This window comes from Alnus glutinosa, chromosome 5 (assembly GCF_958979055.1).
Source record: "Alnus glutinosa chromosome 5, dhAlnGlut1.1, whole genome shotgun sequence".
Taxonomy (NCBI): domain Eukaryota; kingdom Viridiplantae; phylum Streptophyta; class Magnoliopsida; order Fagales; family Betulaceae; genus Alnus; species Alnus glutinosa.
The window spans coordinates 23,463,799-23,476,698 of record NC_084890.1 but is presented as its reverse complement, the minus strand read 5'-3'; the positions used below and the strand labels follow the sequence as shown (position 1 = coordinate 23,476,698).

The 12,900-nt window shown below is 34.3% G+C and overlaps 1 protein-coding gene across 3 annotated transcripts in view; it reads right to left on the bottom strand.

The window, feature by feature from the left end:
• LOC133868016 (187-kDa microtubule-associated protein AIR9) overlaps nt 1–2,756 on the bottom strand; it is a 54,138-nt gene extending 51,382 nt beyond the window's left edge. For 2 of the 3 annotated variants that reach the window (XM_062304803.1, XM_062304805.1), the window contains exons 1-4: nt 2,572–2,756; nt 2,350–2,435; nt 1,167–2,031; nt 284–355 (exon numbers count right to left, since the gene is read on the bottom strand). In XM_062304803.1, coding sequence (XP_062160787.1) covers nt 284–355; nt 1,167–1,994 — 900 coding nt within the window. In that variant the 5' untranslated portion in view covers nt 1,995–2,031; nt 2,350–2,435; nt 2,572–2,756. Of the gene's footprint in view, nt 1–283; nt 356–1,166; nt 2,032–2,349; nt 2,454–2,571 lie in introns of those variants that run through there. The other variant, XM_062304804.1, reaches the window with a different exon arrangement.
• Between the last annotated feature and the right edge of the window lie 10,144 nt (nt 2,757–12,900).

Here is a 12,900-nt window from a genome sequence, read left to right as displayed (position 1 = left end):
GACAATCAACTTCAAAAGACCCTTATTTTGATGGTAAAAGCTCCTACTCTATAACAAGAAGAGTGCTACGAGACTACAGTTGATTGAAACCAAAACACACCACAAGGACACATTATGAACCCTTGGCATTTGAACTTATATCTTACAAGTGACAAGTTTAACATCAATTATGAAACTAGTTCACTTGCCTTTCAGGGCATTTAATGACAAAATGGTAAATCTGTCTTCATTAAATAGTTTTCCATATATAAGTAATAATGCATCGGATATATGATGAGTTTACCTCTAAATTCGCTGACAAGTTCAAGCCACTAGCTTTGAGACTACGAACTCTGTGACCCCGAAGATCCAACCTCTGATATTATACATATTAAAGCACTAATAAGTAATGAAACTAAAAACTCATTACCTCCAATAAAATTATATTTGATGAGTGTTCATTCCAAAACCATACTAAAAAAACCATATAAACTGAAGTAGGTGAAATATATAATATAAGTACTTCCCATAAAGCAAAAGGGAGAAATTGTGTGGGCACATCCCCAAGCAGGGATGGGGGGAGGCTGTAGGAGATCCGTCTGTCCTATGCATGCCTCCTCTAATTGCAGAAAAAACTAAAGAACCGCCAATCACCTTCTTCGCTATCAGCATCTCTGTTTCATGTTTGCTAATATCTCATACCAAATTCTGAATTTCTTGCAATCAAACTGAAGCTATCCTTTTTTATGGTAAGTGAAGCTATCCATAAAAAAATACTAACTAAAAGATTTAGCATACCAATTATTAACTGATCTTAGAGGTTTCAAACCATACACTAGATATTATCTAAGGAAGTCATGCCTTGTTATCTAAAATGTACTCGTTTCCAACAGAGATTCAGAAGCCATATGATTATAAACGAGAGAAAACATGTCTGAAGGCATATACTCCATGGTTTTCAATAGGCACAATGAAAAGGAGAAGAAAAGCAATGTCGCTAAATACTGCAGCTTAATGATGAGCACCTTTACCTTTCAAAGTCAACTGAATTTCTCTAGGACAAAATTTAGTATTCTCACAAGCATCTCTCAGGCAACTAATCAACGAAACCAAAACATCGTAGATCCGTAATTAAAAGTTACACTTGTACCACCGAGCACAATTTACAGTTTTCAGATAGTGCTTACCACATCATCACCAGCTTTAATCTCCACCTGTGGAAGTACAATGAACCTAGAGTCCCGGCTTTCAGGAGTCCCCGTTTTCCTCCGTCCAGACAAACTAGAACTCCTGTCAAGAGATGACGACAAAGACCCAGCTCTCAACCCACTGGAAACCGAAGGTGACCGAGCTGATGGGGAAGAAAGCTTCGAAACCGTTTTCCTAATCCCGCTGCTGCCACTACTGTCCAATGACGTAGAAGTTATCCTCCGAGAAAAAGAAGAAGAGACCGATGACGCTGGCCTAACCGAGGATTTCCTCACACTCTCCTGCTTAGTTATGTCAGACCCAGTTGATGTTTTCAAACTCCTTCCCACTGGTGAAACTGGAACCGACTTTCTACTAGCGTCCGAAACACTAGTTCGAGTGGAGGCTTTGGCAACAACTGGAGGCAATGAACTCCTTCTATGTTCCGGGAGAGACCGCCTTACTGGTTCCGAACCCGAAGGACTAGCAGTCTTCTTCCCTGCAACCGAACCAGCATTGCTTTGCCTCCTCTCGGGCAATCCTCCAGTGCTGTTTCGCCTTGCCACCGGAACCGCATTCGAACTCTTCAATGACGCACTTACAGTCGGTTTCATCACAGTGGAACTAGATTCCTGACCCGTCTTGGAGTCCAACCTCTTCCTAGCAGAACCCGTTGCTGCCGAGACCTTTGAGGACGCTGGAACGCTAGGTTTTGCAGATTTCGCAACCCTTTTCGTGCTTTCTGATGAACCAGCAGGGGTCTGTTTCTCTGCAATTTGGGGCTTTTCCACTGGATCTTCGCCCGGTGGTCCTAGGGGCTCCTCCATCTTAGTTCACCAGCTCAAGCAAATTGAAACTAACAATCTGATTCAACAACAGCCAAACAGAAGTCAAAAAAATGAAGTGACATGTCAACAATGCACTGTTTGGTTTGCGGGAAAATGCAGGAAAGATAGGAAAAGAAGAGAAATAAAATCTGGATTGAAGTCTTTTTCAAACTTGGTTTCAAAAAAGCATAGAACTTGGCCCCCTATGCAATTACTTAGTTAGCTGAACAGTCATTTTCATTTCTCGGCCACCACCCCGTAAAATCCAAATTCATTTCTCAAACTTCCTCGACTAAAAACAGTTGAAACTAAATTTTCAAGAAAAGAAACTAAAAACACAGCCAGAGCTACTTACAAGTTACAAGGTCCAAAACTCAGAAAAAAATTCACAGCTTTCAGAGCACACACTCCTGCTCTGGAAAGCAAAAGATCGTGCTGGATCTGTACAAAATGCAGGTTCTTCAGCAAAAAATCCAAGCTTCCGTGTCGATCTAACTCAGAGAAAGACTCAAATAGCGAGAAAGAGAGAGACTGAAAGTGAAGCAAGAAGCAAAATTCGGAGTGGATAGAGCTGTACCTGGAGAATGCTTCAGATCTAACTGACACCGACACCGAAGCAGAGAAGCATTTCTAGGGCTTTGATATCCGTCGGAAAAATCATGAGGATTTTCGCGGCGTGGAAGAAAAAAGGCAAGAGCATGTGTGAGAGAGAGTGAGACAGAGTGGGTGCGAGGGAGCCAATGAGCGAAGAAAAGCTGGGAAAGCCAGCTAAAGGCCAAAGGGAAGTGGGACTCAAATATTTTTGAAAAAGGTTTCTGGATAGATTTTTAAATGTTAAAATAATTCGGGACGTTACGGAAATTGGCGGAACAGGCCCTGGGCGTTTAAAAAATATTTATTATTTTTTACGATAAACCCCGTAAAAGGAACTCACTGCCACTGGTGTAACAAATGTACGTGCTTTCTTTTTCTCGGGGTGAGCAGCCACTCGTCTCTTTCCTTTTCGCTCAATCCTTATCGCATTGTTCTCGTCTTGTCCACGCCAAAAACCGAAAGAAAAAACAACAAAAAGAACCCTTCAAGTTCCTCAATTATTAAAAAAAAAAAAAAAAAAAAAAAAAAGCTCATTTTCTGTGTGACTGGGATCTGCGTTCAATTGCCGGTGGCGGTCCAGTGGCTCTTGGGCTTACTTTCAAGTAAGTTGGTGGATGATAAGTTTTGAGATCAAATTCTGAGTCGTAAATTTCGTACGAATTAGTGTTGAGAGAATGATAAGTTTAATTAAATAAGTCGAGTTATGATTGATTTATATAGTCTTATACCTACACTTTAATACAACTTAAATCTGACACGTCACATAATGACAAATAATTTTTTACATGTCCTACGAACTCAACACGAACCCAATACAAAATTAGACTATTAAGGTTGAGAAATTTAACCAATTTAATTAAATTGGTCAGGTTATAATTGACTTATATAGTTTTATACTCTGTTTCGACATGACTCAAACCCAATACGCGAACACAAACTGTCACCCTTAATAGGAAGTACTTTGGGATTATTTTACGTCACAGGTTAGTTGTGAGACTGGGTCATGTTATGGTTGAACCAACTTGAGAGAACGCATCTAGTCTCATAGTTTAAGGATCCGTTTGGGTTTGTGATTTCAAAAAGTGTGATTTAAAATCACGATTTTAAAATGTGGGATTTGAAAAAAAAAATTAAAATTAAAAACGCAGTTAAGCGTTTGGTAAAATCGCAGTTTAGCATTTAAAATCGCAAATTAGCTTTTAAAATTCTGCGTTTTCAAAAAAGCACATCTCACCTGCGATTTGAAAAATCAGATTTTTTGCGTTTTCAAATCGTAACTTTTAAAAATGCAGTTCCCAAACGATCTATGTTTTGCAATTTTGTTTAAAATCACACTTGTTGTCCACGAAATCGCAATCTCAAACTTACCATAAACCTCTTATGTCATTGGTTCCCAGCAAATAAGTGTTGTCCTATCATTTTCTCTTTAAAAATAAAATTAAAAAAAAAAAGATTTATATTCAATTAAAACTTTTCAGTCTTCTTCCATTTACAAATAATTTAAATAGAGTAATATTATTTTTCTCATCAATTTTACATTGATTAACGTGGTGTGTTTTAAATAGCTTTTCATATCAACTATTTAAAAAATAAAAAATAAACATAATGAATGTTATTTAAAACACGTAACATCAGCGGTTGTGAAATAAATATGAAAATTTATATTATTCTAATTTCAAACACAATTTACTTTTTATATTTTTTTTTAATTTGTCGTAAAAATATTTTAACAAAACATGTGCTTAATTTGTACAATGATATGAGATGATTTATTGTTTAAAATAATTAAAGTAGTCTTGTTGTTACTTTAAATAGAGAAATGACAGTTGTACAATCACCCCCGATCTAATCGAGGTGGCAGCGTGACCACTTTAATCTAGTCGGGTTGGCTGCACAGCCACCCCTATTTGATTGGAGTGACTTCACGACCACTTTTGTCCTGGTTAAAGATGGTCACGCGACCGCCCTCTCTTCCATTGTGGGTAGTAGTTACATGACTCATCTCTTCTTCTTTTTTTTTCTTTTTTTTTTTCATTTTTTTCTTTTTTTTTACAAGTAATGCTCTACACATGTTTTGGTTTACTTACAATAAGCTGGCGTACTACTATAAAAATACCTTCCCTAACACTCCCCCACAACATGCCTCCGGCCTCCCAAACTATGAGACCACCGGAACAACAACAACAACAACAAAAAGTCCTCTTTTAAAAAATACAAATAAATATAAAACTAAATATATTAATAATGTATTAACAAATAATAAAAATGAACAGATAAGACATTGGTGTTAGGTGAAAAAATACAAGTATTAAATGGGTATGGCCAATTTCGATTGATTGAAATAAGTTCAATCGATCGAAATATGAAAGTGGTGTGTAGCAGAAGCCACGATAAGATGGAAAAGGGCTGATTTTGATTGACTGAAAGTTGGGTACAGGAGAAGCCATGATTAAATGTAAAAATGACGGTGTTTTCATTTTCATTCATTCCCCTCCTCCCTTCCAAACAGTCAAACACACACAAAGGGAGGGAAGGCGTGAAGGCCCGAAATTAATTAATTAGTAATTAATTTAGAATGTTACCATAATTTTGTTAAGTTTATTTAGTAAGTAAATAACCGAAAGAGGCCGGTTACATTTACTCCTCAATACAGAATATAAAGCAACGGAAATATATGACCTTTTATTTTTTTATTTTTTAGCAACATTAATCATTATAATCAAAGCATTTACTAAGAACCATCACATCAACAAAAATCGTTACACAATATCTATTACAGCCACAAAGTATATCTAAACTACATAAAAAAACAACTTAAACTATAAGTCTACAACCTTACCCAAAGGCACTAATATCGCGAGCAGCCTCCAAAATCCTACAATAAGTTCTCAAGTGATAACCAAATCAATATTGTTACATCAAACGGTTATATCTATCTCAATAAGTTCTCAAGTGATAACCAGATCAATATTGTTACATCAAACGGTTATATCTATCTCAATGTCCTTCTTACTCAAAACCTAACTAGCTTATCTATAAAACAAACATGTTTTACAAGCAAAAAAGATAAAAGCGTAAGTCTACGACTTAGTTAATACATCACACATGAAATATAATTATGAAGTGAACCCAATAATTTTGAGACGTAATAACGAAATCACCAATGACTCTTATTGGGGAAATTATTATTCCTAAAGCCCAGGTGAGCCCGTGACGGAATTTTGGGCCCAATCGATATGATCACCCGGAGGAGGCCCCATCGGCCATGATACCACAATCGAGATTCATGGAGATCGTAGATCTCGAGAGATCTGTCGAGGAGAACGTGGGTCCCGAAAAATTCGAGATCCTCATAAGTACACTCCAACTGCATCCGTGTTCCTTTAAATAAACACACATCTCATGTATCAAACCAACGCATTTTTTTACCCAATTTATACTCAATACTCACTGGAATTGTCTATTGACTTGGGCATCAAAGCGGGATCAATCAAAACCCCTAACAAGTTGATTATTATTTTGCAGATCGTCGAATGAGGGAGCGAATTATAAAACGACACGTCACTATACCGGAAACTATACCAAAACCTTTCAATATGGTAAAGCCAAAAATATGATGATGCACATGTCATAATTCGCCCTGCTATGGTTCATCCGTGCATTTTTTCCCCCCTCCATACCCTAGAAATATGAGACTGATTGGAATTCGTTTGAAGGTCGAAAATGAACGGAGGAGAATACATACCCAAAAACTTTGGTTACATGAAATAATGAGAAAATAATCTCATTTTCGAGTAATATATTAAAATGTTCATCTACAAGTCATCTAGTTACCCTTAACATTTAAGGTCAATCGAAGTGAGCTTGATAAATGGTTGGGGTGTACAAGTGTTTGTTATTAATCAACTATAACTACTAACTGCCTACCTTTATATATATAACAGTAAAAAAAATATACAAAACAACATCATTTTCGTGTGTTTGATATAGGGTTTTTATTTTGAGTTTAATGAAATTGATATTTATTCATCAAAACAATAATAATAATATTCTAGAGCTTTGTTATATTTTCAAGTCTTCTAATGATTTAAAAAATGGCCTAAAACATCTAAAATAGGTTATAAAAAAAAAAAAAGGCTAAAAGAAGGTACAAAACACCAGAATAGGCTTACATTAATTGCCAATTTCTAAAAAACGGTTATGAATTTCAATAACCGCTAACCGGCGGTTATTTTAAAACCGTTAACCAACCAAAGTGGAGAGATTGCGGTTACAAAAATTCAATAATTGCTTAAGGCAGTTGCAGTTAACTGTTAGAGATAATAATCACTAATTATAACTGTCTATGCGCTCTTAATAAATGACAATTTTTGTGAGTTTCCACTAATTTTCATGAAAAGCTAACAATTATAGAGAGTTACGTACCGAGAAATGCTCTTACCGCTGTCATAATTATAGTGCGCTGTCATAATTATTGAGTGCAAGGCTTCTTCTTGAAGCAAGCCGGCAAGGGGTTGAGATATGGGGAATCCAAGGCAATGGGACAACAAGAAGAATAAACCCAAGTACCTTTAAGAAGCTTCTTATGGACAAAAGTATGTCAACAGATTAAAAGTTTATTCACGTTATAATGAAGTTCAGCAATCACGGAATACCAATAGCAACATTGGAATTGGCGGCTTTCTCGTCTTCACTCCCTTTTATTCAGGACCGGACGTAGCGGACGCTGTAGCGGCTCGAAGGGCAGTATCTTTTTGCTGTGAGAGGGGATTCCAACGAGTTATTCTTGAAGGCTACTCCTTGAACGTGGTCAAAGTGCTTAGGCAGGCGGAAGGTGCTTGAACCGGTTTGGCCAATTAATTGAGGACGTGCGAACTATGCTTTGTAGTGTGCAGTTTACTGAGGTTAAGCATATCATGCGGGAAGCTAATTTAGTGGCACACGTTTGGTTCAGAATGCTTTATTGTTGTTGGAAGATAAAGTCTAGGTGCGGGAACGTCATTCCTTCATCCAGAGCAATGTACTTGCTGAACAAGGTTCTTCTATTATTTGGTTTTGAATAAAAGATCATTTATTTTCTCATAAAAAATAAAATAAAAAAAAAAGAATACCAAACCAACATAGCATAATAAGTATAGTGAGCTGCCTTTTGGGTAGTGCCGAGATGGGATATATGGGAATGTTAGAATTGTTACGCTTAACGATTTTTATTTTTATTTGTATTTATTTTTTAATTAAGTTCATTTTCAAAGGATGTGTTACTCATGAATGAAATTTATTATTTTAAAAATGTGTCACCATATAATGGCGATACATCATTTAAGAATCACTTTGGCAGGAAAAAAATAAAAAATTAGAAAGTAGAACATTTTGTTTATGCCTTTAGGAAATATAAAAAGAGAAATGCGCACTCACAATGACTAATCAAAAACTCACTTTTGCTAACTTATCTAACTACCTTTCAAGACTTTACTCAAACAGCTTATTTAAATTCATTCTCTATTTTATTAAAATAACAAATTTTTGAATATTTTATTCATTTTAATAAAAAACTAATTTCTACCAAAAAAACACTAACTAAAACTATCATCTCTAGTAGCATAATCATCGCCCTATCCCTCATCATCATCAATACAGTATCACCGAAAAATAATCACAAGAAATAAAATAACAATCTTAAATCACAGGATTTAAGAAGCATTGGTCATTTTTTAGGATTGAAGAAGCTATGAACCAAATATCACTCTAAACTGAAAAAATTATGCAAAAAGAAGTTGCATTTTGCTTGATGAAATAAACTAGCAGTACATTGGCTTTTATATACAAGAGATGAATCCTCCCATTTTCCCTTACAGTATATTGTATTTTTTTTACTGTCATTTTTTTCAAACAGTCGTTTTTTTTTCTTTTTTTTTTTTCATACGGTCATTTTTCTAACACAATAATTTTTTTAACAGTCATTTTTACATTTGTCATTAAAGTTCACTACTATTATGTATCATGCTATAGAAATAATTGCAATTCTTGTATTGTTTATATTGTAGTGACCAAGTTCGATTAAAATTAATATCATCAATAAAATTATAATAAGTTGAAAATGCTAATAGGAGGGGTTTTTTTTCTTCGTGAAAAAGTAAAAAAGTAACTACTAATTAATTATAATCACAAGCAACCGTGAAAAAGAAGGAAAAGACAGAAAAATAAATAAATAAATAAAATAAAATAAAAAGCCCAAAAGAAATATTAAAAAAAATATGCATTTGTGAATACACTAAATAGTGTAACTTCACATGTAGAGTTACACTATTCACAAATCCAAGACAAATATATTTTGCATTTTTAGTATATAATAAAATTGAAGGCTTTTGTATGACTTTGCTTAGCTATTTTAACTAAAAGCGAGAAATTCATAATCCATTGAAAATACTCTGATAAGAGTTTTTTATTTTTTTGGTAAAATATTTTGTAAGGCTAGGAATAGGATTGCTCAAGATAAACAGCCACCAACAGTCACGTTGTGATGTGGGTTACAGACGTGCAGAGAATGTCTAGCTGTTGAGGCAAATCTTTGTACCATAAAGGACTATGCTGGCGTGCAATTTGCCAATTTGGGTGTTTCCTCGGACTGACCATGCGGGGAACACGTCCTCTTTCCAGTGCATGAATGATGAATTCACGCCATACGCCATATTAGGCGAATATGCGGATCAGATCCTTTTAGTAATTTATTGGAATGCCTAAGGCCCTTTTAATAACCCCCTCCCCTCCCCCTTCCTCTTATTTTTACCTTTTCCAAAAAACATCAACTCAAAACATTTTTAACCTTTTTTACTTTTTATATCACATTAACAATTTTTTATTATTATTTAAATAAAAAAATCCACTACAAAACAAATTTTTTTTACTTTTCCATATAAATTCTTTCTACTTTATATCACATCAATCACTTTTTACTCACACTCAAAAAAAATATTCTCCCATAAGGGAACGGGAATGGAGGGGAGGGGGATTACTAAACGGGGCCTAATTATTGTCGAAATTATTAGTAATAAGACAAAACATTGTAAAAAAGTCCAAATAAATTTTGATTTCTTGGGCTACCTATTTGAACATATATATCTTTTTCATGTATTGTTCGAATTATTAACATTTTAAACAGTAAATTATTGGAAATTTCGATCGGTATAGCAAGTAATTTTGCAAGTATTAGTTTAGTTTAGTTTTTTTTTTTTTTTTTGTTAATCATTTTAATTTTAAGAATAAGTAAGTTTTATTTCAACTCAAAAAATAATTGGCAGCCAATTTAAGGTGCGTTTAAGATTGTAATTTCGTAGACAAAAATTGCGATTTTAAACCAAATTGCAAAAAATGAACCGTTTGAAAATTGCGTTTTTAAAAAATTGTGATTTAAAAACGCATAAAATTGTTTTTTCAAATCCCATAAAATTTGGTGTTTTTTTGAAAACGCATAATTTTAAAATGTTAACTTGTGATTTTAAATGTTAAATTGCGATTTTATCAAACGCTTAATTGTGTTTTTAAAAATTTATTTTTTTAAATCGCACTTTTTAAATCACAAACCCAAACGAACCTTAATCAACTTGATTACCACAGCCATAATACCTGCGGACACACATCTAATCAGAGTGGTTATTAGCGAAGGAATATGATCCATTATAACTTTTAGTGCATTCTACATAATTTTTTAAATTTCAATTATTATTTTTAAACTAAATAGAGAATAGAGAAAATGATAATATTATCTAAAAATAAAAACTATGCCTCAAGCAGACAAGGTAAAATGCTTATATTAGTTGAATTTAGCTAATATTTTTCATTCTTATACCTCCAACAGAGCTAAAGGTTACCTAAAATACATTTGGCTTTATAATAAATAGCAAAAGATTGTCATTCCCTGCAACACACTAAATTAGGGGTGGGCAATACCCACCCGAACCCGTGAAACCAACCTGGTCCGCACCAATCCGCCTCGTGAAAAGCGGATATAAGGCATCCGTTTAAAATCGTGGATCCTAAGCCATTCAAACCGTGATTTTTGGGGCGGGTCACGGAATTTATATTTCTTCCACCTGCAGACCCGCCCTGCCCCGCGTACATCTTCAATCTATACACAGTATTTTGAGATTTCCCGTTTCCCCCAAATCTCCCGTCTTCAACGACTCACAAGTAGAAAGAAGAAATCCTAATTTGCACGATTCAAACTAGAGCAGCGCTCCGAAGATCAAGGAATCATTGATTCTTTCCAATTTTGGCCAACAATTTGATTTTTATACGATTTAGGGTTTGAAATCAAATGGGTTCCCATTCTTCATCTTCACTCTTTAAAACCGTGTTCGTCGGCCATCACTCATCTTCCACACGATTTGTGCATCGACTCCTTTGTGCTGATTCTGCATAATAAATCTTCACTCTTCAACTTCCACCGCCGACCGTTGGTATAGGTAGTTCAATCTCTCTCTCTCTCTCTCTCAAAAACGACACCTACCGAGCTCATATTGTTAAAAAAAAAAAGAGATTGTATTTTTGCATGCTGATGAATAACTAACCAATAGCATGCTGATCTATAGAAAAAGTGTGGTTCAAGGCAGATACCAAATCTTGTTTTCAGTTCTGATGTACTAATCAAAAAATAATTTTTAAGTTTTTGATACAAGTTAGATACTTACAAGTCAGTTCTATGATATTTAGATGCTTCATGCTTGTTGTATATTTGGAGAAATACTAAAGCAGGCTGGAGGATTATTGATGATTCTGATTTCTGACAATATATATATATATATATATATATATATATATATATATATATTTATATTTATTTATTTATTTATTTATTTATTTTCAGTTGATTTCAGCCTCAGAGTCTCAACAGGTAACAGAATCTGATCTTGATGTGGTTTTTTTATTTTAATCTGTGTATATTTTTTTTCAATTAAGGTTTAAATTGTCTTCAATAGCAATAAGTTCATCGCCTAGACTGTTTGAGTGTGAAAACCATGGTTATCAAAGGATTTTAAGCTATGAAAAGTCCTGGTAGAAACTAGTTTAAAGATGCCAGTTTAAGCACCAGAATCTAAAAGATGATCATTTAAAGATGCCAGTTTCAAAAAGAATCTTTAAGATTTTAGATTAATCAAGTTTTAAAAAATAGAAGTTAAATAATTGTTGCAGTAGAAACTAGTTGGTGTTGTTTCAATTGTTCTTGTTGCATTTTCAATCATCTGCATCAATTTGGGAAAATTTTGGTTTTGTTTGGAGGGTTATTGGAGAAGTTTTGATTTTGATATCGGGTTTGTTGGTAATTTTGATTATCTCTTCTTGTTCTTATTTGTTAGTGAAGTTTAATCAATTGGGATTTTCAATTCTGAATTGGGTTAACAGGTTTGTGATTTATTTTTGTGACTAATTAAACGCACATTGTCCCCCTTCTTTGAAAACTTGGTTAATGGTTATTATGGACATATCGCCTTCAATACTTTATTACGCACAAGCATGTAAATGTTTTTGTTCTTAGAGAAAGAGTTCTTTGTTTGCGAATTGTATGGATTGTATATGTGTTTGTTATGAATTTTTTATATATATGAAGTTCAATATTTTATAAATTGTTGATAATTTATTTATTTATTTTTTTTTAAAAAAAAAAACCTAATTGTAGATTCATGGCTGGTAACGCAAATAGCAGTGCTAAGAATATTGGTTATATTGCTGGTGATTTAGCTTCACCTTGTCCTACTCCTAGTCTTTTAGATAGCACTATACCTCCATTAATACTGAGAATGTTGAGAGTGTTGGTGATGTTGGTACTCATAATCCTAATTCAGTTGAAGCTCTCCCACCAAAACCTAAACCAAATATACAAAAATCAATTGTATGGGAACATTTTACCAAGATAGTGGGGGGTAATCTCGAAGATCCTAAATCAAAATGCAACTATTGTAGCAAATTGTTTAGTTGTCACCCTAGAAGGCTATGTACTTCATCCATGTTATCACATATCATAAATTGTTGCAAGAAATATCCTGGTAGGTTTGACAAATTAGATAAGTCACAGTCAGCGCTGAGTTTTGATGCTAAGAATGAAGGACAAATGGGAGAAATATCTGTTGGCAATCTTGTCATTGCGAAATATAATGTTCAAAAAATAAGGGAGGCATTAGCTAAGATGGTAATTGTGAATGAGTTGCCTTTCAAGTTTGTGGAGGGTGAAGGGTGAAGGGTGAAGGGTTTCACGATTTCATGAAGACGGTTGAGTCTATGTTTAAAATTTCTTCCCGTTACACTATGATGAAGGATT